This window comes from Somniosus microcephalus, chromosome 4 (genome assembly GCF_052327205.1).
Source record: "Somniosus microcephalus isolate GS21.2 chromosome 4, FLI_Smic_1.0, whole genome shotgun sequence".
Taxonomy (NCBI): domain Eukaryota; kingdom Metazoa; phylum Chordata; class Chondrichthyes; order Squaliformes; family Somniosidae; genus Somniosus; species Somniosus microcephalus.
In genome coordinates this window covers 12,762,634-12,785,262 of record NC_140990.1, presented here as the reverse complement: position 1 = coordinate 12,785,262, position 22,629 = coordinate 12,762,634, and the positions used below count along the sequence as shown (strand labels likewise).

The window sequence follows — 22,629 nt, the reverse complement described above, 5'->3', positions numbered from 1 at the left end:
GGGCATCTGCTTTCCATTGGGTGGGAAGGAACGCATCGGGCCCAGCTTTCGATTCCCCCCCCCCCCCTTACATCAAACGCAAGATGCCGTCGCTGCTGGGAACCCGGAATGTCACCAGCCTGGCTTGGTGCTGTGGAAACGGGGTGGGAGCGCTCCAGACGTCTGCCTGCTGCGCTGCCAGAAACAACAAGACCAGTGGCATCTCTCTGTGCGTGTTCTCACAGCTTTTATTCGTGATAAAATTAACTCCCAGGAGCAGCGTAGAAATGTCGCTCCTGCAACCAGCACCAAAGGTTCGCAAAATTCGCAAAACATTGTCCATTGATTCGAAAAGAAACATTCTTCATGGGGGCGAGGGCGGTAAAGTGAGCTTTTGTCACGGTTTAACGCTTAATTTTCAGCCATTAATAGGTCATGATGATTACTTTACAAAGGAGATATATATATATATATTATATATACATACAAAACTTTAATACGCTGAAGTAAACTACCAGTAAAAGATCACCTTGTTAAAGTTAACAAGCACGGCATCTTGAGAGTGTGTGGGGTGGGGTGGGGGAAGGATATGAAATATGGACAAAGCCAGAATTATGGGCTGGGGGGCGGTGGCGATGGGGTGAAGGAACCTCACGGGGGGGTTGTTGGATAAGCAGGAAGCGAGGAGACAGACACCTCCCTGCCTCGCGTCAGACGGTCTGGGAGAGTGCGGGTCGGGGCGATCGCTGCACCCGCGTAGTTTGGCTAACTTCCCCGACCCCTCTCGCGCCACCACGTAAAGTCAGAGCACAACTGCCTCTGGTGCCGCAGCGGTGCAGAGACTGGAGAAGCTGGGATTGTTCTCCTTAGAGCAGAGAAGGTTAAGGGGAGATTTACTAGAATGGTACCGGGGATGAGGGACTTCAGTTAATGCGGAGAGACTGGAGAAGCTGGGATTGTTCTCCTTGGAGCAGAGAAGGTTAAGGGGAGATTTACTAGAATGGTACCAGGGATGAGGGACTTCAGTTAATGTGCAGAGACTGGAGAAGCTGGGATTGTTCTCCTTGGAGCAGAGAAGGTTAAGGGGAGATTTACTAGAATGGTACCAGGGATGAGGGACTTCAGTTAATGTGCAGAGACTGGAGAAGCTGGGATTGTTCTCCTTGGAGCAGAGAAGGTTAAGGGGAGATTTACTAGAATGGTACCGGGGATGAGGGACTTCAGTTAATGTGCAGAGACTGGAGAAGCTGGGGTTGTTCTCCTTAGAGCAGAGAAGGTTAAGAGGAGGTTTACTAGAGGCATTTAAAATGACAAAGGTTTTTGATAGAGTAAATAAGGAGAAACTGTTTCCAGTGGCAGGAGGGTCGGTAACCAGAGGACACAGATTTAAGGTGATTGGCAAAAGAACCAGAGGGGGAGGGGAGGAGAAATTTATTTACACAGCGAGTTGTTGTGATCTGGAACGTGCTGCCTGAAAGGGCGGCGGAAGCAGATTCCATTGTAACTTTCGAGAAGGAATGTACGCGGGACGGTGGCGCGATCGAGGGTCCATGCCGGAACATACTGCCTCATTCTCCTTCGGGGAATGAGGTCCCCCAATGACAGTCCTGCTCTCCGCTCCTTCAATCACCGGAAGCTCGAGACAACAGTGGCGCTGGCCTTCGTCCTGGGAGGGAGGGCAGGCGAGCGAGCATATCATCGGCGACGACTCCTCTCCCTCCACCACATCGAACACAGTCGGTGGCCGTCCCATCGCTTTAGAGAAGAGACCCCCCCCCACCCGGGGTTGCCTGTTGGGGGGGGGGGGGGGTCGGGGGTGGAGATAGATCGCGGAGGGGGAGGAGAAGGCTATTGAGCAGGAGTCGCCGCCGTCTCGACCAGGGAGGTGGGTGTGGTCGTGATTTATGTTAACCCTCGCCACGACACAACGACGTTGACACATCCCGGGACACCCCCCACCTTGGCCTGATCCCCTCTGCCCCCTCGGCAGTCTGGCCAGATCCACCTCCTCAGTTGTCTTCGCCAGTCTCCACGTTCTTGCGTTTGGGGCGGAGGTCGGGGACGCTGGTCTGGAGGTCGTCGGCGAAGTATTCGGCCAGCCGGTAATCCCAGAGACGCACTCCTCCGTCCCACTGCGGAGAGAGGACAGGAGGGGGAGGTGGAGAGAGAGAGAGGGAGAGGGAGAGGGAGAGGGAGGATTAGGAAAGAGAGACTTGCATTTATATAGCACCTTTCACAACCTCAGGATGTCCCAATGCGCTTTACAGCCAATGAAGTACTTTTGAAGTGTGGTCACTGTTGTAATGGACCTTACACTAAACATCCGTAAGACAAAGGTCCTCTACCAACCTGCCCCCGCCACACAGTACTGCCCCCCGATCATCAAAATCCATGACAAGGCTTTGGACAACGTGGACCACTTTCCATACCTCGGGAGCCTACTGTCAACAAGGGCAGACGTTGACGACGAAGTCCAACACCGCCTTCAGTGTGCCAGTGCAGCCTTCGGTCGCCTGAAGGAGAGAGTGTTTGAAGACCAGGACCTCAAACCCGGCACTAAGCTCATGGTCTACAGAGCAGCAGTGATACCTGCCCTGCTGTATGCCTCAGAGACATGGACCATGTACAGCAGGCACCTCACAGCACTGGAAAGGTACCACCAACGTTGCCTCCGCAAGATCCTGCAAATCCAGTGGCAGGATAGGGGCACCAACGTCAGTGTTCTCGCTCAGGCCAACATCCCCAGCATCGAAGTTCTGACCACGCTCAATCAGCTCCGATGGACGGGTCACATTGTCCACATGCCCGATACGAGACTCCCAAAACAAGCGCTCTACTCGGAGCTCCGGCACGGCAAGAGAGCCTCAGGTGGGCAGAGGAAACGCTTCAAGGACACCCTCAAAGCCTTCTTGAAAAAGTGCAACATCCCCACCGACACCTGGGAATCCCTGGCCCAAGACCGCACAAAGTGGAGGAGAAGCATCCGGGAAGGCGCCGAACACCTCGAGTCTCTTCGCCGGGTTCAAGCGGAAGCCAAGGGCAGGCAGCGTAAGGAGCGCACGTCAACCCAAGCACCCCACCCACCCGCCCCTTCAACCACCGTCTGCCCCACCTGTGACAGAGACTGTAGGTCCCGCATTGGACTCATCAGTCACCTGAGAACTCATTGTTAATGTGGAAGCAAGTCATCCTCGGTTCCGAGGGACTGCCTAAGAAGAATGTGGGTATCGTGGCAGCCAGTTTGTGCACAGCAAGCTCCCACAAACAGTGGTAAATGACCAGATCATCTGTTTTAGTGATGTTGGTTGAGGGATGAATCATGGCCCCAGGACAGTGGGGAGCACTCCCCCCTGCTCGTCTTCCAATAGTGGCCGTGGAGCTCATGACCTTCTGAGTCAAGCAAGACCCCCCAACTCAAACCACCTGCCCCCCCACCACCAACAGCACCCTGTCCCAGCTCAGTGCTCCCTCCCCGTCCAGCGCACTGCCCCAACACCCTCCCTCGACCTGCAGTGGTTTACTCACGGAGGTGCTGATGATCTTCTCTTCGTACGGATGCCAGCTGACGTCACGGACACAGGCCCTGTGCTCAGAGAGCTTGCTGACAATTTTACCCGTCAACACGTCGTAGACTGGGGGGGGGGGGGGGGGGGGGGGTGCGGAAAAAGAGAGAAAAATTAGGAACATGCGAACAATGACGGACAGGTGAAGACCCTCTGGTCCATCCAGCCCGTCCCACACAATTGCGATACCTTGTGTATCACAACATATACACTCTCCACCCCACCCGAAACCATGGGATCTCCTGGGAGAGGCAAAAAAAAACCAGATAAAAGACCCAGGCCAATTTGGGGAGCGGGGGGGGGGGGGGGGGGGAAAAAGAGAAGAAATCTGGTAACTTCCTCTTCCACCCATCTGGGCGATTGAAACTAGTCCAGGAGATCACTCTGGCCCTGATAATTCCCTGCAGTACCTACCTTCTGCAAGAGGTGATCTCCGCCCCAACCAGAAACAGGTCCAGGTCTTGCTTGGTGGAATTCAGCGAATCAGCATCCACCGCACGAGTGGGTAGCCTGTCCCAGAGGTCCACTATTCTCTGGGAAATGAACCACCTCCCGACACCTAACCTAGATCTCGCATTGTGCAACTTCAATTAGTGAGCCCTAGTCCTGCCTGTTTAATTGCTGGAACGCAATCTATTCACTTCACTATCTTACAAACCTCAATCAGATCACCTACAAGTCTACGTTTCTCTAAAGAGTAGCGTCCCAACTCTTTTAGCCTATCTTGATAACCAAGATGCTTTAGGCTGAGAATTAGTCTAGTGGCTCCTTCTCTGCACCCTTTCCAAAGCTTCAATATCACCCACCATGTGAGGACGCTAAAACTGGACACAGTATTCCAAGTGTGGCCTGACTAAGGTCGTCAAAGGAGGACAAAGGGATTAATTAAGAGGGGGAAAATAGAATATGAGAGTAAGCTTGCGGGGAACATAAAAACTGACTGTAAAAAGTTTTATAGATATGTGAAGAGAAAAAGATTGGTGAAGTCAAGCGTAGGTCCCTTGCAGTCAGAATCCGGGGAATTTGTAATGGGGAACAAGGAAATGGCAGACCAATTAAATACATACTTTGGTTCTGTCTTCACAAAGGAGGACACAAATAACCTCCCAGAGATGTCGGGGAACATAGGGTCTAATGAGAGGGAGGAACTGAATGAAATCAGTATTTGTAGGGAAATGGTGTTAGGAAAATTGATGGGACTGAAGGCCGATAAATCCCCAGGGCCTGATAATCTACATCCCAGGGTACTTAAGGAAGTGGCCCTAGAAATAGTAGATGCATTGCTGGTCATCTTCCAGAACTCGTTAGACTCTGGAACAGTACCCATGGATTGGAGGGTAGCTAATGTTACCCCACTATTCAAAAAAGGTGGTAGAGAAAAGGCGGGGAATTATAGACCGGTAAGCTTGACATCGGTAGTGGGGAAAATGCTAGAGTCCATTATAAAAGATGTAATAGCAGAGCACTTGGAAAGCAGTGACTGGATCGGACAAAGTCAACATGGATTTACAAAAGGTAAATCGTGCTTGACTAATCTACTGGAATTTTTTGAGGATGTAACTGGTAAAATAGATAAGGGAGAACCAGTGGATGTGGTGTATTTGGACTTTCAGAAGGCTTTCAATAAGGTCCCACATAAGAGATTAGCGTGTAAAGTTAAGGCACGTAGGATTGGGGGCAAGGTATTGACTTGGATAGAGAACTGGTTGGCAGACAGAAAGCAAAGAGTTGGAATGAACGGGTCTTTTTCCGAGTGGCAGGCAGTGACGAGTGGGGTACCGCAGGGATCGGTCCTTGGACCCCAGCTATTCACAATATATATTAATGATCTAGACAAGCGAACAAGATGTAATATCTCCAACTTTGCAGATGACACAAAGCTGGGTGGGCGTGTGTGCTGTGAGGAGGATGCCGAGAAACTCCAGGATGATTTTAGACAGGTTGGGGGATTGGGCAGAAGCATGGCTGATGCAATATAACATGGATAAATGCGAGGTTATCCACTTTGGTGGCAAAAACAGGAAGGCAGATTATCTGAATGGCAATAGATTGGGAGAAGGGGAAGTGCAACGAGGCCTGGGTGTCCTTGTGCACCAGTCGCTGAAGGTAAGCATGCAGATGCAGCAGGCGGTTAAGAAGGGAAATGGTATGTTGGCCTTCGTAGCAAGAGGGTTCGAGTACAGGAACAAGGATGTCTTGCTGCAGTTGTACAGGGCCTTGGTGAGACCACATCTGGAGTATTGTGTGCAGTTTTGGTCGCCTTATCTGAGGAAGGATGTTCTTGCCATGGAGGGAGTTCAGCGAAGATTCACCAGGCTGATACCTGGGATGGCAGGGATGACGTATGAAGAGAGATTGGGTCGATTGGGCTTATACTCGCTGGAGTTTAGATGAATGAGAGGGGATCTCATTGAAACTTATAAAATTCTAACAGGACTGGACAGATTAGATGCAGGAAGGATGTTCCCGATGGTCGGGGAGTCCAGAACCAGGGGTCACAGTCTAAGGATAAGGGGTAGGCCATTCAGGACAGAAATGAGGAGGAATTTCTTCACCCAGAGAGTGGTGAACCTGTGGAATTCTCTACCACAGAAGGCAGTAGAGGCCAATTCATTAAATATATTCAAGAAAGAGTTAGATATATTTCTTAAGGCTAAAGGGATCAAGAGGTATGGAGAGAAAGCAGGGACCGGGTACTGAATTCGGATGATCAGCCATGATCGCATTGAATGGCGGAGCAGGCTCGAGGGGCCGAATGGCCTACTCCTGCTCCTATCTTCTATGTTTCTGTTTCTATGTGTACAAAGACAAAACGGTATGTATGTCTCGTCTTATACTCAATTGTCCTATGGATTCACCTCAACACCCTATTTGCCCTAGCTATCGCTTCCCGGCTTTGCTCATGTTCCTTTAAGAATGTATGCACTAGAATGGCCAAATCTCTTTCTATCTCCTCCGTCTTTCATGCCTTTCCCTGAAGGGTGCATGAATGTTGAGCATTTGCCCGGCCCACATGCACAACACTGCACCTATCCAAGTTATACATCATTTTCCAGTCTTGAGCCCCAAACTCCCAACACTAAGATCTGCCTGAAGCAGACGAACATCTTCTACAGTTCTAACACTCGCACAGATCTTGGTATCATCTGCAAATCTGCAGATTGTGTCCCCAACACCTACATCCAGATCATTAATAAAACTAGTAAAGAGCAATGGTCCCAACACCGATCCCTGCGGGACAGCACTGGTGACCGGTCTCCAAACAGATCCAAATCCATCTAGAACTACTATTTGCCTACGTCCTGCCAGCCAGTTCTCAATCCAGCTCAATATATTGCCACGAATACCAGAGGCTTCGATCTTTTATATCAGCCTCTTGTGTGGTACCTTATCAGAAGCTTTTTGGAAATCTAAGTAGACAAGGTCTACTGGACTGCCCTCATCCACCAACTTTGTAACTTCTTCCAAAAAATACAATTAGATTTGTAAAACATGACCTTGTGGCGGAGCCACTAAGGGACTCCGATCAATTGTATATAATTCCCTTTAATGTTAGCTACAGCCTGAGTCTGCATCTTTGTTTTCACGGTTTACATGTACAGAGCACGATCACTTTAATAGCGCGGGCAAACGCGATGACGTCATGCCATTCATCAAGTGATCCCCGACCGGCGGGAAAAACGTGATGACGTCAGCCACGGGACCGCCCAAGCAGTCCTCGTGGAGCCTCCGAACTGACTAGACCTATATTCGATGTTCTCCTGTAATTATCCGTTAAACTCTGTTAGTGTTCATTAAACCTCGTTTATTTGATCGCCCGAGTGGACCTCAGTCTTTTGGATAGGAACTAGACATTCCTACATTGGTGACCCCGACTTTTGCGAACGGTTTTCGCAGAAGTTACCGAACGCCATTGCTTTGAAGCTACCACAGTTCTGGGAGCAACAGCCAGCCGCGTGGTTCATCCAGGCTGAAGCCCAGTTCACCATCAGGAACATCGTTGCGGATCAGACCTGTTACTATTACGTGGTCTCCGCCCTCGACAGCGCCACAGCCTCACGGATCGTCAGCCTGCTTGGCAATCCACCAGAAGATTGCAAGTATGAAACGATAAAGGCGCGGTTGTTACAGGTCTTCGGGCTCACGAAGTCGGAGCGCGCCCGCTGGCTGCTCGCTATGCCCGGCCTCGGGGACTCCAAGCCGTCCGAGCTCATGAGCCAAATGCTCACGCTCCTGGGCTCCGAACCGGAATGCTTCCTCAGCCAGCTACCGGAGCAAGTTCAGGCTGCCCTAGCCAGGTCGGAAGTCACAGACTGCGCAGAGCTGGCTGCCGAAGCGGACAAGATTTTCGCGGTGACACAGCAGTACTGCGCTGCCACGAGGCGCGCATCCCCCACAGACACTGCTCCAGCCCCTCAACCTGCAGGGTTGTGCTTCTACCACGCCCGTTTTGGCGCGAAAGCAAGATGCTGCCGCCCTCCCTGCAGCTTTTCGCTCAAAAAAAAAAAAAAAAAAAACCACAGCAACCCTGCCGAAAGAGGACCGGTTATAACGAGCGCCCCGCGGCTGCTATGGCAATCGGTAATTCGGGAAAACTCTTCAACTCCCTATCTGGTTGACGTTTCCTCTACGACACCAGGGCGCAGTGTAGCATCCTACCCGCGTCAAATCTTGATATACAAGCTGGGGGACACGGCCTCTCCCTCGAGGCGGCTAATGGCGGGGCCATTCGGACCTTCGGAAGATGGCGGGTCCAGGTGTGCTTCGGCGGCCAGCGGTTTTACTGGGATTTCATCATGGCCAAAGTCTCTCAAGCCATCCTCAGGGCAGATTTTTTGTGCGCCAACGGCCTCCTGGTGGAGGTTAAGCACCGCCAGTTGATCAATGCAGCCACTTTTCACTCCATCCTGTGCCACCGCGGTAACGCCGTGTCGCGCACTGTCTCCTGTGCGTTCCCACCTCCGGATGACTTCACTCGCCTCCTTGGAGATTTCCCAGACCTGACCAGACCCACTTTCTCTTCCACAGCCACGAAACATGGTGTCGAACATCACATCACCACTACTGGCCCCCCAGTCTACGCACGGGCCCGGCGCCTCGAACCTGGCAAGCTCGCGGCTGCGAAAGCGGAGTTCGACACGATGGAGTGGCTAGGGATTATTCGCCGGTCGAATAGTCCCTGGTCTTCGCCTCTACACATTGTTCCGAAACCTGGCGGCGGATGGCGGCCTTGCGGCGACTACCGACGCCACTACTCCTGATCGGTACCCGATCCCTCATTCAGGATTTCTCTGCACATTTGGCGGGAAATACCATTTTTTCAAAAGTCGACCTTGTCCGTGGCTACCACCCATGCACCCGCAAGACGTCCCGTAAACTGCAGTCATCACCCCATTCGGCCTGTTTGAATTTCTGCGGATGCCGTTTGGATTTTGGAACGCTGCACAGGCTTTCCAGGGCTTGATGGACTCCGTGCTTCGGGACCTCAAGTTTCTGTTCATCTACTTCGACGACATCTTCATTGCCAGCCCTAATAAAGAGGACCACATCAGCCATTTACGCACCCTCTTTAGACGCCTCAGTCAACACGGCTTGATCATCAACCCGGCCAAGTGCCAGTTCGGCCTGCAGCAGATTGATTTCTTAGGCCACCGCAATTCCCCTGCCAACGAAGGTGGAGGCAGTTACTTCTTTCCCGCGCCCGCTGACTGTCAAGGCCCTGCAGGAGTTCCTCGGGATGGTAAATTTTTATCACCGGTTCGTCCCTAATGCAGCTCTGCTCATGCAGCCCCTGTACGAGGCCTTCAAGGGCAAGTCCAGCAAGGATCCGATTAGCTGGATGGTCGACATGGACCGGGCGTTCGTCGACACAAAAGGTGCCTTGGCCAACGCAACCATGCTGGCGCACCCGCTGACAGGTGCCACCATCGCCCTTACCACCGACACATCAGACTACGCCATCGGCGCAGTGCAGGAACAGTGGGTGAATGGGATGTGGCAACCGCTGGTGTTTTTCACGCGTCAACTATGGCGAAACGAACGGAAGTACAGTACGTTCGACCGGGAGTTGCTGGCCCTTTTTCTGGCCATCTGCCATTTCCGGTTCTTGCTAGAGGGTCGTCCGTTCACGGCTTTTGTGGACCATAAACCACTAACGTTCTCTATGGCCAACACCGCTGATCCGTGGTCAGCTCGGCAACAACGTCAGTTGGCGTTTATCTCAGAATTCACCACTGACATTCAGCATGTGTCCGGTAAAGACAACCTGGTGGCGGATTGCCTCTCCTGCGCGACCGTTCATGCAGTTCAGCTCGGCGTCGACTATGCCCTCATGGCTGCGGATCAAGCCTCGGATCCGGAAGTCCAATTTTACATAACCAACCCCTCTAGCCTCCAAGCGGCCAACGTCAAATTCCATGCCACGGGCACTACGCTACTCTGCGACGTCTCTCCTCGCCCTATCGTGCCGGTCGCCGAAAAGCTTTTGACGCCGTACACGGGTTGTCACATCCTGGCATGAAGGCCTCGCAACGGCTGATGTCGTCCAAATTCGTGTGGCGGGGTATGCACATGGATGTCCGCGACTGGGCCAACACCTGCGTGGTCTGCCAAAAGGCCAAGGTGCAGCGTCACGTCAAGGCTCCATTGGCCACTTTCGCTGTTCCGGAACGTAGGCTTGATCATGTGCATGTGGACCTGGTGGGGCCACTTCCGCCTTCGCATGGTTTTACTCATCATCTTACAATGGTGGACCGCACCACTCGATGGCCTGAGGCGGTTCCTTTGTCATCCACCACTTCCGCAGATGTCGCCAGGGCATTCATCTCCTCTTGGGTCGCCCGTTTCGGGGTACCGGCGGACATCTCCTCCGATCGTTGGCTGCAGTTTTCTTCTGAGCTCTGGAACACTGTGGCTCAAGGGCTCGGCGTCAAGCTGCATCGCACCACTGCCTACCATCCACAGGCGAACGGCCTGTGCGAACGATTCCACAGGTCGCTCAAAGCCGCACTGCGAGCCAGCCTTCAAGGCACGGGTTGGGTGGACAGGCTTCCATGGGTCCTTTTGGGTCTTCGTACGGCACCTAAAGATGATCTTCAATCGTCCTTGGCGGAGCTCGTATATGGCCAGCCGTTACGCGTACCAGAGGGTTTCCTTCCGACTCCAACAGAGCCATGGTCCGCATCCCAGCAGCTCATCAGCCACCAGGAGGCAGTCAGAAGTTTCGCTCCAGTGCCTACGTCGCATCACGGCTTGCAGAGCTCCCACGTCCCAGCTGAGCTGAAGAACACCAACTATGTGTTTATCCGCCACGACGTTCATCGGGACCCGCTCAAACCCCCTTACACTGGTCCTTTCCGCGTGATAGAGCCGGGAGACAAAACTTTTTCGGTCGATACCGGTTGAAGCCGGCACATTTGGACATTGATCGCCCAGTCAAGATCGCATTGATGCGCTATCAATTACTCATAAAAGACTGAGAGTTAAGAGAGTAACTAAAGGCTTTTATTAACAAAAGAATGAAGGTCTGCCTCGAGTGGTCGACCGGTCCAGAAATACAAAGGGCTGGGGAGCAGTCACCTTTATACTAGGACCTGTGGGAGGAGTCAGCCGAGGCATGTCCAGGCATGTACACAGTGGAATACAAACAGTGATTTACCACATTCACCCCTTGTTTAAAATTGAGTCCGGCGGGGTGAAGTGTATTAAAAGTTAGTGTATTGGAGTCTCTCCGGAGGTCTTGTCTGCCGCCGTGATCGGCGTGGCGACGGCAGGGGTAGTGGAGCTTCCGGCGTCGAGTCCTGCGTGGGCTGTGGCACAGGCGTGTCGTCCTCGTAGATGTCGAGCGGGTCGCTGGGCCCAGGCCTGCCGTCTGCTGGGGCTGGATATCGGATCGTGGGGGGGGGGGGGGGGGGGTGGTAGTGAGTAGTGGGTTACTGCGGCCCCCGAGGGTGCAAGGTCTCTTATGGAGACTGTGTCCTCCCGCCCGTCCGGGTATGCAATGTAAGCATACTGGGGGTTGGCGTGGAGGAGGTCGACCCTCTCGACCAGGGGGTCCGTTTTATGGGTCCTCACGTGCCTTCTCAGTAGGACCGGCCCTGGGGACGTCAGCCATGGCGGTAGCGATGTCCCCGATGTGGACTTCCTTGGGAAGACAAACATTTTCTCATGAGGGGTGGCGTTAGTGGCAGTGCAGAGCAGTGACCGAATAGAGTGGAGCGCATCGGGGAGCACATCCTGCCAGCGGGAGGTTGGAAGGCCCCTAGACTTTAAGGCTAGCAGGGCGGCCTTCCAAACTGTCGCATTTTCTCTTTCCACCTGTCCGTTCCCCCGGGGGTTGTAACTGGTGGTCCTGCTTGTGGCAATACCCCTAGTTAGCAGGTACTGACGGAGTTCGTCGCTCATAAACGATGAGCCCCGGTCGCTATGGATATAGCTGGGGAAACCGAACAGGGTGAAGAGGTCGTTCAGACATTTAATGACCGTGGCACTGGTCATGTCCGGGCAGGGGATGGCGAACGGGAAACGGGAGTACTCATCAATAATATTGAGGAAGTACACATTGCGGTCGGAGGAGGGGAGAGGCCCTTTAAAATCAACGCTCAGGCGCTCGAAGGGGCGAGTGGCTTTTATCAGGTGAGCCCTGTCTGGTCTATAAAAGTGCGGTTTGCACTCAGCGCAGACTTGGCAGTTCCTGGTCATGGTCCTGACCTCCTCAATAGAGTAAGGCAGGTTGCGGGCCTTGCTGAAGTGAAAGAACCTGGTGACCCCCGGGTGGCAGAGGTCATTGTGGAGGGCCCGCAGTCTATCGATCTGCGCGCTGGCGCAGGTGCCACGCGATAGCGCATCCGGGGGTTCATTGAGCTTCCCGGGCCGGTACAAGATCTCGTAATTGTAGGTGGAAAGTTCGATTCTCCACCTCAAGATCTTGTCATTTTTGATTTTGCCCCTCTGCTTGTTGTTAAACATGAAACCAACTGAACGTTGGTCAGTGAGCAGGGTAAATCGTTTTCCGGCCAGGTAGTGCCTCCAATGACGCACAGCCTCCACAATCGCCTGGGCCTCCTTCTCAACAGCGGAGTGTCTGGTCTCCGGGCCTTGGAGGGTTCGTGAAAAGAAGGCCACGGGTCTCCCCGCCTGATTGAGGGTAGCGGCCAGGGCAAAGTCGGACGCGTCGCTTTCCACCTGGAAGGGGATGGATTCGTCCACTGCGTGCATGGTGGCTTTGGCAATGTCTTCCTTGATACGGTGGAAGGCTAAGCGGGCCTCTGCCGTCAAGGGAAAAGAGGTGGACTTGATCAGCGGATGGGCCTTGTCCGCATAGTAGGGGACCCACTGGGCATAATAGGAGAAAAACCCTAGGCACCTCTTCAGGGCCTTGAGGCAGTGGGAGTTCCATAAGGGGACGCATCCGGTCGGGGTCGGGGCCGATGACTCAGTGTTCCACAACACAGCCAAGGATGGCGAGGCGGTTTGTGCGGAATATGCACTTCTCCTTGTTATATGTCAGGTTCAGGAGTTGGGCGGTGCGGAGGAATTTTTCGAGGTTTGCGTCATGGTCCTGCAAGTCACGGCCGCAGATGGTCACATTGTCCAGATATGGGAAAGTGGCCTGCAACGCATTTTGATCGACCATCCGGTCCATCTCCCTTTGGAAGACAGAGACCCCGTTGGTGACGCCAAAGGGAACCCTAAGGAAGTGGTAGAGGCGGCCGTTTGCCTCAAAGGCAGTATACTGGCGGTCCTCAGGGCGGATAGGGAGCTGGTGGTACGCTGATTTCAGGTCAATGGTCGAGAAGACGCGGTACTGCGCGATCTGGTTGACCATATCAGCTATGCGGGGGAGTGGGTAGGCGTCCAGCAGGGTGTAGCGATTTATTGTCTGGCTGTAGTCGATGACCAGGCGCTGCTTCTCGCCGGTCTTAACGACCACAACCTGGGCTCGCCAGGGGCTGGTGCTGCCCTCAATAATCCCTTCCTTCAGGAGCCGCTCCACTTCGGTTTTAATGAAAACCCTGTCCCCGGCACTGTATCGCCTGCTCTTTGTGGCGATGGGCTTACAGTCGGGGGTGAGGTTAGCAAACAGTGGGGGGGGGGGGGGGGGTGACTCTGAGTGTGGAGAGGTTGCACCTGGTGCGCGGCGGGCAATTTGGGAGCTGCTGGCTGCGGACTGTGAGTGGGGGTAGGGGTCCACCGTACGCCATCGTAACACTTTTAAGGTGGCACTGAAAATCTAACCCCAGCAGGGCGGCAGCGCAGAGGTCGGGCAGGACCAAAAGTTTAAAATGATCGTACACGGCCCCGTCTACTACGAGTGTCACTACGCAGTAGCCGCCGATGTCCGCCGACTGGGACTCGGAGGCCATAGAAATCCGCTGGTGCGCAGGCAGGACTGGAAGAGAGCAACGCCGCACCGTGTCGGGCTGGATGAAGCTCTCCGTGCTCCCAGAGTCAAAAAGGCAGATTGTATCGTGGCCATTTACCTTAATGTCCATTGTGGAACTGGCCAGCTGGTGCGGTCTCGCTTGGTCCAGTGTAACGGATGCCAGCGTAGGGGTCGGTGTGTCGCGGCCGGTATCAGATGAGGCGGTGTTGGGGGCCTGCTGCGTTCCGGCTGTCGTCCAAGATGGCGGCGTCCATGATCCCCATGTGGCTGGAGGCGTCCAAAATGGCTGCTGTACCGGTGGTTCGCACATGGCCGGGGAGGCCCAAGATGGCGGCCCGCATGGCCCACACGCGGCGCTGCTGGGGTTTGGGGTGGCTTTGGCCCTGCAGACGTTAGCGTAGTGTCCCTTCTTCCTGCAGCCCGAGCAGATCGCGTTTTTCGCCGGGCAGCGCGCTCTGGGGTGTTTTGCCTGGCCACAGAAGTAGCATTTCTGGCCTTGGGGCACTGCTGTCTGGCCTTGGGACACTGCTGCGGGAGTTGGGCCGTTGCTGGGGTGGCACGGCGCTATGAGGCGGTCCTACCGTGTCCCAGGCTGTCATTCCCCGCGGCGTCCACGGTGCAGAGGAGTAGGCATCCATGCCCCGGTAGGCTGCATCCAATGATAGTGCGAGTTCAGAGGCCTTGTTGAGGTCGAGGTCACTCTGCTCCAACAGTCGCTGTCGGGTGTAATTGGATCTGTGGCCCGCTACAAAAGCGTCCCGGATAAGTTCCTGTGTACACGGCGGCCTTTACATCCTTACAACCACAGGCCCGGCCAAGCACAGACAGTGCCTGAAGGTATTCCACGGTCGATTCCCCAGGTTGTTGTTTACGACTCCCCAGAAGGTGCCTGGCGTACACTTCGTTCACTGGGCGCGTGTACTGGTCCTTGAGGAGCTTGATAGCGTCCGCGTACGAGGTCGCGTCTTGGATGACCGAGTACACTCGGTGGTTCACTTTGGAGGTCAGGACATCTAGTTTGCCCTCATCCGATTTGATTGCTGCGGAGGCGGTCAGGAATTTTTCGAAACACTTAAGCCAGTGAGTAAACTTGGTGGATGAGTCCGCCTCCCGATGATCTAAGTCCAGGCATGCTGGTGTGAGGATCTTCTCCATTATAAAAATTTTGTTAATAAAATTGATGCGCTATCAATTACTCATAAAAGACTGAGTTAAGAGAGTAACTAAAGGCTTTTATTAACAAAAGAATGAAGGTCTGCCTCGAGTGGTCGACCGGTCCAGAAATACAAAGGGCTGGGGAGCAGTCACCTTTATACTGGGACTTGTGGGAGGAGTCAGCCGAGGCATGTCCAGGCATGTACACAGTGGAATACAAACAGTGGTTTACCACACGCACAACCGCCGAAACGTGGCCGACCGCCCACAGCCGCCGTGCAAGATCAAACGCAACCGCCCGCCAGCTCACCCGCCGTCCATGAGCTTCCACTTCCAGGCTACAGAAGTCGCTCTGACAGGCTTGTCAGGCCTCCTCGCCATTTTACTTTTGCTGTTAAAGACAATTCTGGGGGGGGGGGGGAGCGCATGTGGCGGAGCCACTAAGGGACTCCGATCAATTGCATATAATTCCCTTTAATAATGTTAGCTACAGCCTGAGTCTATCTTTGTTTTCAGTTTACATGTACAGAGCGCGATCACTTTAATAGCGCGGGCAAACGCGATGACGTCACGCCGTTCATCACGTGATCCCCGGCCGGCAGGAAAAACGTGATGACGTCATGACGTCAGCCACGGGACCGCCCAAGCAGTCCTCGTGGAGCCTCTGAACTGACTAGACCTATATTTGATGTTCTCCTGTAGTTATCCGTTGAACTGTTAGTTTTCATTAAACCTCGTTTATTTGATCGCCTGAGTGGACCTCAGTCTTTTGGATAGGAACTAGACATTCCTACAACCTCCTTTTTAGGAAGCCATGTTGGGTGTCCTTAATATGTCCCTCTCTATCCAAGTATTCATATATTACATCTTACCCATTACTGATGTTAAACTAATGGGCCTATAGTTACCTGGGTCTGTCTTGTCACCGTTTTTTTTAAAAAAGATGAGGACTACATTAGCCTCCTTCCAGTCTACAGAAACCATTCCAGAGTGCAGTGAGCTATTAAAAATACGGGCTAGGGGCTCGCACAGCACATGCCCCATCTCCCCGAGGATCCTCGGGTGGATGTCATCCGACACGGCTGCTTCAGGTTCTTAATTCTTTCTAAAGCAATTTGTTCATCTATGTTTTGTTAGTAACATTATTAAATTCTAATAGTTGAGCATCATCTTCAAGGGTGAAGACCGACGCAAAGTACTGATTTGATATTCCCTCCATACCCAGTGAGACCTTTGTAACCTGTTCTTGAACACCCTTCAATGGCACAATACAGTCTTTGACAGCTCTCGGACTCTTCACATAACTGAAAAAGCTTTTCCCCATTACTTCCACAGTTGCCTACGATCCTTTTATCCCCATTCGCCTTAGAAACATAGAAAAATAGGAGCAGGAGTAGGCCATTCGGCCCTTCGAGCCTGCTCCGCCATTCAATCTGATCATGGCTGATTCTCTATCTCAATACCATATTCCCGCTCTCTCCCCCCCATACACCTTGATGCCTTTTGTGTCTAGAAATCTATCTCCTTCTTAAATATATTCAGTGACTTGGCCTCCACAGCCTTCTGTGGTAGAGAATTCCACAGGTTCACCACCCTCCGAGTGAAGAAATTTCTCTTCATCTCAGTCCTAAATGTCCTACCCCGTATCCTGAGACTGTGACCCCTCATTCTAGACCCCCCCAGCCAGGGGAAACATCCTCCCTGCATTCAGCCCTGTCAGAATTTTATACGTTTCAATGAGATCCCCTCTCATTCTTCTAAACTCTAGTGAGTCCCAATCTCTCCTTTTCGCTGATTTAATAGCAGCCTTCGTATTCTTTAGTTGTTCCTTGTGCTCAACTCTGTTTAGTGGAGTATTAAATGTCTTTAATTTAGAGAAACATTTCTGTTTACATCTCATTTGTCTTTGTACATAAGCAACCAGTCACCCAACTTTTTCTTAGCACACTTCCTTCTTTTGACTTTGGCTACATACTTGTTTTTCCACATTTTCCCCCCCCCTGTTCTTAAAATCTTGCCACTTGTATTCTACGTCGGTCTGGTCACCACCCAGGAGGGCGAGCCAATTTACCCGTTCCAACTCCTCAGCCGTTATGGTGAGGTTTGCTCTTCTCAAATCTGGTACGAGCTGCAGGTTCTCGGTAACCTTTAGTTCTACCAGCCAGCTGGAACCGTATAATGTTGGGGGTCACTGTTGGCCAGATGGTCCCCCCAGACAGGGACCCCCCGATACACGATCAGGCTCACTACTAAACGCTAGATCCAATACATGATTATCCCCGATTATCATTAAAGTCGCCCATCAGACAAAGGTGGCATTTATATTGAAAGCATCTGCAATCTGTTTCCATAATAACGCATCACGTTCAGCTGCCTGACCCGGGGAGGGGCCTGTAACAATTGCCGATAATTAGTCCCTGCCCGTGAGCTTGGTCCACTTGAACCCAGGAGAGCCTCAGCTGTACTTGGCGAGGCAGTGTCAAGTCTTTCTCTAGCTGTTAGATTCTCACTGATAAAAATAGCAATAACAATTACTGTAATATTAACCACCAACTGGAAGAACGACACAGGTCGAATTAGTCAAATGGCACAAGACTTGCATTTATACAGCACCTTTCACAACCACATAAGAACTAGGAGCAGGCCATTTGGCCCTTCGAGCCTGCTCCGCCATTCAATAAGATCATGGCTGATCATCTACCTCATCTCCACTTTCCTGCACTACCCCCATATCCCTTGATTGCTTTAATATCCAAAAATCTATCGATCTCTGTCTTGAATATACTCAACGACTGAGCCTCGGGGGTAGAGAATTCCAAAGATTCACCACCCTCTGAGTGAAGAAATTTCTCATCTCAGTCCTGAATGGCCGACCCCTTATTCTGAGAAAGTGACCCCGTAACCTCAGCATGTGTCAAAGCGCTTTGAAGTGTAGTCACTGTTGTAATGTAGGAAACGCAGCAGCCTTGTAGCACACAAGATCCCACAAACAGCAATGAGACAAATGACCAGATTTTTTTTTAAAAAGTGATGTTAGGTTGAGGGATAAATATTGGCCCCAGGACACCAGGGAGAACTCCCCCCTGCTCTTCTGCCAATAGTGCCCGTGGGATCTTTTGCATCCACCAAAGAGGGCAGACTGGGTCTCAGTTTAGTGTCTCACCCAGACAGCGCGGCACCTCCGACAGTGCGGCGCTCCCTCAATGCTGCCCCTCCGACAGTGCGGCGCTCCCTCAGTACTGCCCCTCCGACAGTGCGGCGCTCCCTCAGTACTGCCCCTCCGACAGCGCAGCGCTCCCTCAGTACTGCCCCTCCGACAGCGCGGCGCTCCCTCAGTGCTGCCCCTCCGACAGTGCGGCGCTCCCTCAGTACTGCCCCTCCGACAGTGCGGCGCTCCCTCAGTACTGCCCCTCCGACAGTGCAGCGCTCCCTCAGTACTGCCCCTCCGACAGTGCGGCGCTCCCTCAGTACTGCCTCTCCGACAGCGCGGCGCTCCCGCAGTGCTGCCCCTCCGACAGCACGGCGCGCCCTCAGTACTGCCCCTCTGACAGTGCGGCGCTCCCTCAGTACTGCCCCTCCGACAGTGCGGCGCTCCCTCAGTACTGCCCCTCCGACAGTGCGGCGCTCCCTCAGTACTGCCCCTCCGACAGTGCAGCGCTCCCTCAGTACTGCCCCTCCGACAGCGCGGCGCTCCCTCAGTGCTGCCCCTCCGACAGTGCGGCGCTCCCTCAGTACTGCCCCTCCGACAGTGCGGCGCTCCCTCAGTACTGCCCCTCCGACAGTGCGGCGCTCCCTCAGTACTGCCCCTCCGACAGCGCGGCGCTCCCTCAGTGCTGCCCCTCCGACAGTGCGGCGCTCCCTCAGTACTGCCCCTCCGACAGTGCGGCGCTCCCTCAGTACTGCCCCTCCGACAGTGCGGCGCTCCCTCAGTACTGCCTCTCCGACAGCGCGGCGCTCCCGCAGTGCTGCCCCTCCGACAGCACGGCGCGCCCTCAGTGCTGCCCCTCCGACAGCGCGGCGCGCCCTCAGTGCTGCCCCTCCGACAGTGCGGCGCTCCCGCAGTGCTGCCCCTCCGACAGTGCAGCACTCCCTCAGTACTGCCCCCCCGACAGTGCGGCGCTCCCTCAGTACTGCCCCGCCAACAGTGCGGCGCTACCTCAGTACTGCCCCTCCGGCAATGCGGCACTCCCACAGTACTGCCACTCTCTCAGTACTGCCCCTCTGATAGTGCAGCACTCCCTCCAACCTGATAGAGGACTTTGGGTTTCGATAGGGTAGACGTAGAGAAGATATTTCTACTTGTGGGGGGGGGGGGGGGGGGTAGAAAGAGTCCAAATCTATGGAGCCATTAATATAAGATAGTCACTAATAAATCCAATAGGGAATTCAGGAGAAACTTCTTTACCCAGAGAGTGCTGAGAATGTGGAACTCGCTGCCACAGGGAGTGGTTGAGGTGAATAGTATAGATGCATTCAAGGGGAAGCTAGATAATCACGTGAGGGAGAAAGGAATAGAAGCATATGTTGATGGGGTGAGATGAAGAGGGGTGGGAGGAGTCTCGTGTGGAGCATGGACCAGTTGGGCCGAATGGCCTGTTTCTGTGCTGTAACAGAACAAGTGACGCAGGCGGACACTTACTGACAACTTTCCCGGTCGAACAGCCGCTGTAAATGTACTGCTGCCCCGTTGTAAACGCCGGCGAGAATCGACACCTGATGAGCGTGTGCAGGACCCCGTGACCCCTGTAGGTCATTAGCGAAGTGTCGCCCGGGAGCCTGTGCTTCTTTAAGGCTATGGGAACAACAACAAAAAAATCACACTATTAAAATATTTCAATTCATCATACTCGCAAAGTACCTCTGGTGTCACCCAAGGTCAGTTGAATGAACAGGCGCCTGCGTTTTATTTTTGTAAATATATACAAGATTGTGTCGACTTCAGAAACGCGCCCCGTAGCGCCAGCTAGTGTTCAGAACCCGCAACTACACCATGACAGTTTACATAGCAAAATCGAATGGGGGGAAACGGACATTTCCAAAGCTAAATGTTGGAATCGCAACGATACAGCACAGGAGGCGGCCATTCGGCCCATTGTGCCTGTGCTGGCTCTTTGCAAGCGCTGTTCAATCAGTCCCACTCCCCCCGTAGCCCTGCAAATCTTTAACCTTCAGGTATTTATCCAATTCTCTTTTGAAAGTTACTATTGACTCGACCTCCACTGCCCTTTCTGGCCGTGTGCTCCAGATCACAACAACTCGCTGTGTAAAGAATTCTCTCATCTCCCCCTCTGGTTCTTTTGCCAATCGCCTTAAATCTGTGTCCTCTGGTTACCGACCCTCCTGCCACTGGAAACAGTTTCTCCTTATTTACTCTAATCAAAACCATTCATGACTTTAAGAAGATAAGAGCATAAGAAACAGGAGCAGGAGTCGGCCATTCGGCCCCTCGAGCCCGCACCGCCATTCAATCAGATCATGGCTGATCATTGACCTCAGCTCCACTTTCCTGCACTATCCCCATATCCCTCAATATTCAAAAATCTATCGATCTCTGTCTTCAATATACTCAACGACTGAGCCTCCACAGCCCTCTGGGGCAGAGAATTCCAAAGATTCACCACCCTCGGAGTGAAGAAATTTCTCCTCATCTCAGTCCTAAATGGCCGACCCCTTATTCTGAGACTGTGACCCCTGGTTCTAGACTCCCCAGCCAGGGGAAACATCCTCCCTGCATCTACCCTGTCAAGCCCTGTAAGAATTTTGTATGTTTCAATGAGATCCCCTCTCATTCTTCTAATCTCTAGAGAATATAGGCCGAGTCTACTCAATCTCTCCTCATAGGACAATCCCCCCATCCCAGGAATCAGTCTGGTGAACCTTCGTTGCACTCCCTCTATGGCAAGTATATCCTTCCTTAGGTAAGGAGACCAAAACTGTACACAATACTCCAGGTGTGGTCTCACCAGGGCCCCGTATAACTGTAGTAAGATGTCTTTACTCTTACACTCAAATCCTCTTGTAAACTTTAAACACCTCTATCACATCTCCTCTTAACCTTCTCTGTACTAAGGAGAACAGCCATCGAGAACAGCCATTGGGAACATCCTTCCTGTATCTAGTCTGTCCAGTCCTGTTAGAATTTTATAAGTTTCAATGAGATCCCCTCTCATTCTTCTAAACTCCAGCGAGTACAAGCCCAATCGACCCAATCTCTCCTCATGCGTCATTCCTGCCATCCCAGGTATCAGCCTGGTGAATCTTCGCTGCACTCCCTCCATGGCAAAAACATCCTTCCTCAGATAAGGCGACCAAAACTGCACACAATACTCAAGGTGCGGTCTCACCAAGGCCCTGTACAACTGCAGCAAGACATCCTTGCTCCTGTACTCGAATCCTCTCGCTATGAAGGCCAACATACCATTTGCCTTCTTAACCGCCTGCTGCACCTGCATGCTTACTTTCAGCGACTGGTGCACAAGGACACTCAGGTCTCGTTGCACTTCCCCTTATCCCAATCTATTGTCATTCAGATAATAATCTGCCTTCCTGTTTTTGCCACCAAAGTGGATAACCTCACATTTATCCACATTATACTGCATCAGCCATGCTTCTGCCCAATCACCCAACTTGTCCAAATCATACTGGAGTTTCTCGGCATCCTCCTCACAGCACACACGCCCACCCAGCTTTGTGTCGTCTGGGAACTTGGAGATATTACATCTAGTTCCCTCGTCTAGATCATTAATATATATTGTGAATAACTGGGGTCCAAGGACCGATCCCTGCGGTACCCCACTAGTCACTGCCTGCCACTCGGAAAAAGACCCATTTATTCCAACTCTTTGCCGATCCTGGAGACTCTCCATGGAGGGGGGGGGGGGCGGCGATGCCGGACGGTTGAGGACCCATTCTGTAACGTTGCGCCACGCCACACCATGCCAGCCCACCCAGTGGTACCGGGCGGGCGCTACAGTCCCGCACCTCTCTTGGGCACCTGCTGCCACCGGTAGTCCCAGTTCTGCTGAGTCACGGCCTGTCGGGAGGCCTCCAGCCCTTCCTTCGGGGAGAAGCGCCGGATGTCCCACAGCTTTATGGTCTGGTCTTTGGAGTTCGACACGAGGAACCGGGCGTCGCCCTGGAAGCCAAAGGGAGTCGGGCGTTAGTGCGGCCGCCTCTTCTGGAGCCGGGGCTTCGAGCTCTGCCAGGCGGGAGCATTACACGGACTCCTTCACTATTCACACCGTTTTAAAGGAACACTGGACCCAGAGGAGGCCATTCAGCCCCTCGAGACTGACCCGCCGTTCAATCAGATCGCGGTTAATCGGTGTCTCAACTCCATCCACCCGCCTAGGTTCTGGAACCCTTAATCCCGCGACACAAACCCTGGAAGAATTGCCTGCTAAAGCAGCGGAGTTTGGTTTAAAGGAACCGTGAAATCTTAAAATTTATAAAGGGGTTTCAATAGGGCCTCCTCCTGTTCCTATGTTCACAGGGAGTGGTTGAGGCGAATAGCGTAGGTGCATTTAAGGGGAAGCTAGATAAGCACGA

General features: G+C 53.0%; 2 protein-coding genes across 2 annotated transcripts in view; both read right to left on the bottom strand.

Moving 5' to 3' along the window:
* Nucleotides 1-22,629, bottom strand: part of LOC147118294 (proteasome activator complex subunit 1-like) — a 1,298,587-nt gene that overhangs the window by 11,251 nt on the left and 1,264,707 nt on the right. The window lies entirely within an intron of this gene.
* On the bottom strand, nt 210-22,243 carry LOC147118314 (DDB1- and CUL4-associated factor 11-like). Its single transcript, XM_085984374.1, has 4 exons — nt 22,063-22,243; nt 19,721-19,873; nt 3,505-3,611; nt 210-2,111 (listed from the first exon to the last, which is right to left on the bottom strand). Exons 2-4 carry the CDS (start codon nt 19,833-19,835, stop codon nt 1,989-1,991), a joined length of 345 nt encoding a protein of 114 aa, XP_085840500.1. The 5' UTR covers nt 19,836-19,873; nt 22,063-22,243; the 3' UTR covers nt 210-1,988.

Excerpts from the sequence above, each read along its gene's own strand:
- LOC147118314 (XM_085984374.1), bottom strand. The coding sequence starts at position 19,835 with ATGACCTACAGGGGTCACGGGGTCCTGCACACGCTCATCAGGTGTCGA. Across the intron at positions 3,612-19,720 it reads TTCGACCGGGAAAGTTGTCA|TCTACGACGTGTTGACGGGT; the intron begins GTAAGTGTCCGC and ends CCCCCCCCCCAG. Across the intron at positions 2,112-3,504 it reads AGAAGATCATCAGCACCTCC|TGGGACGGAGGAGTGCGTCT; the intron begins GTGAGTAAACCA and ends CTCTCTCCGCAG.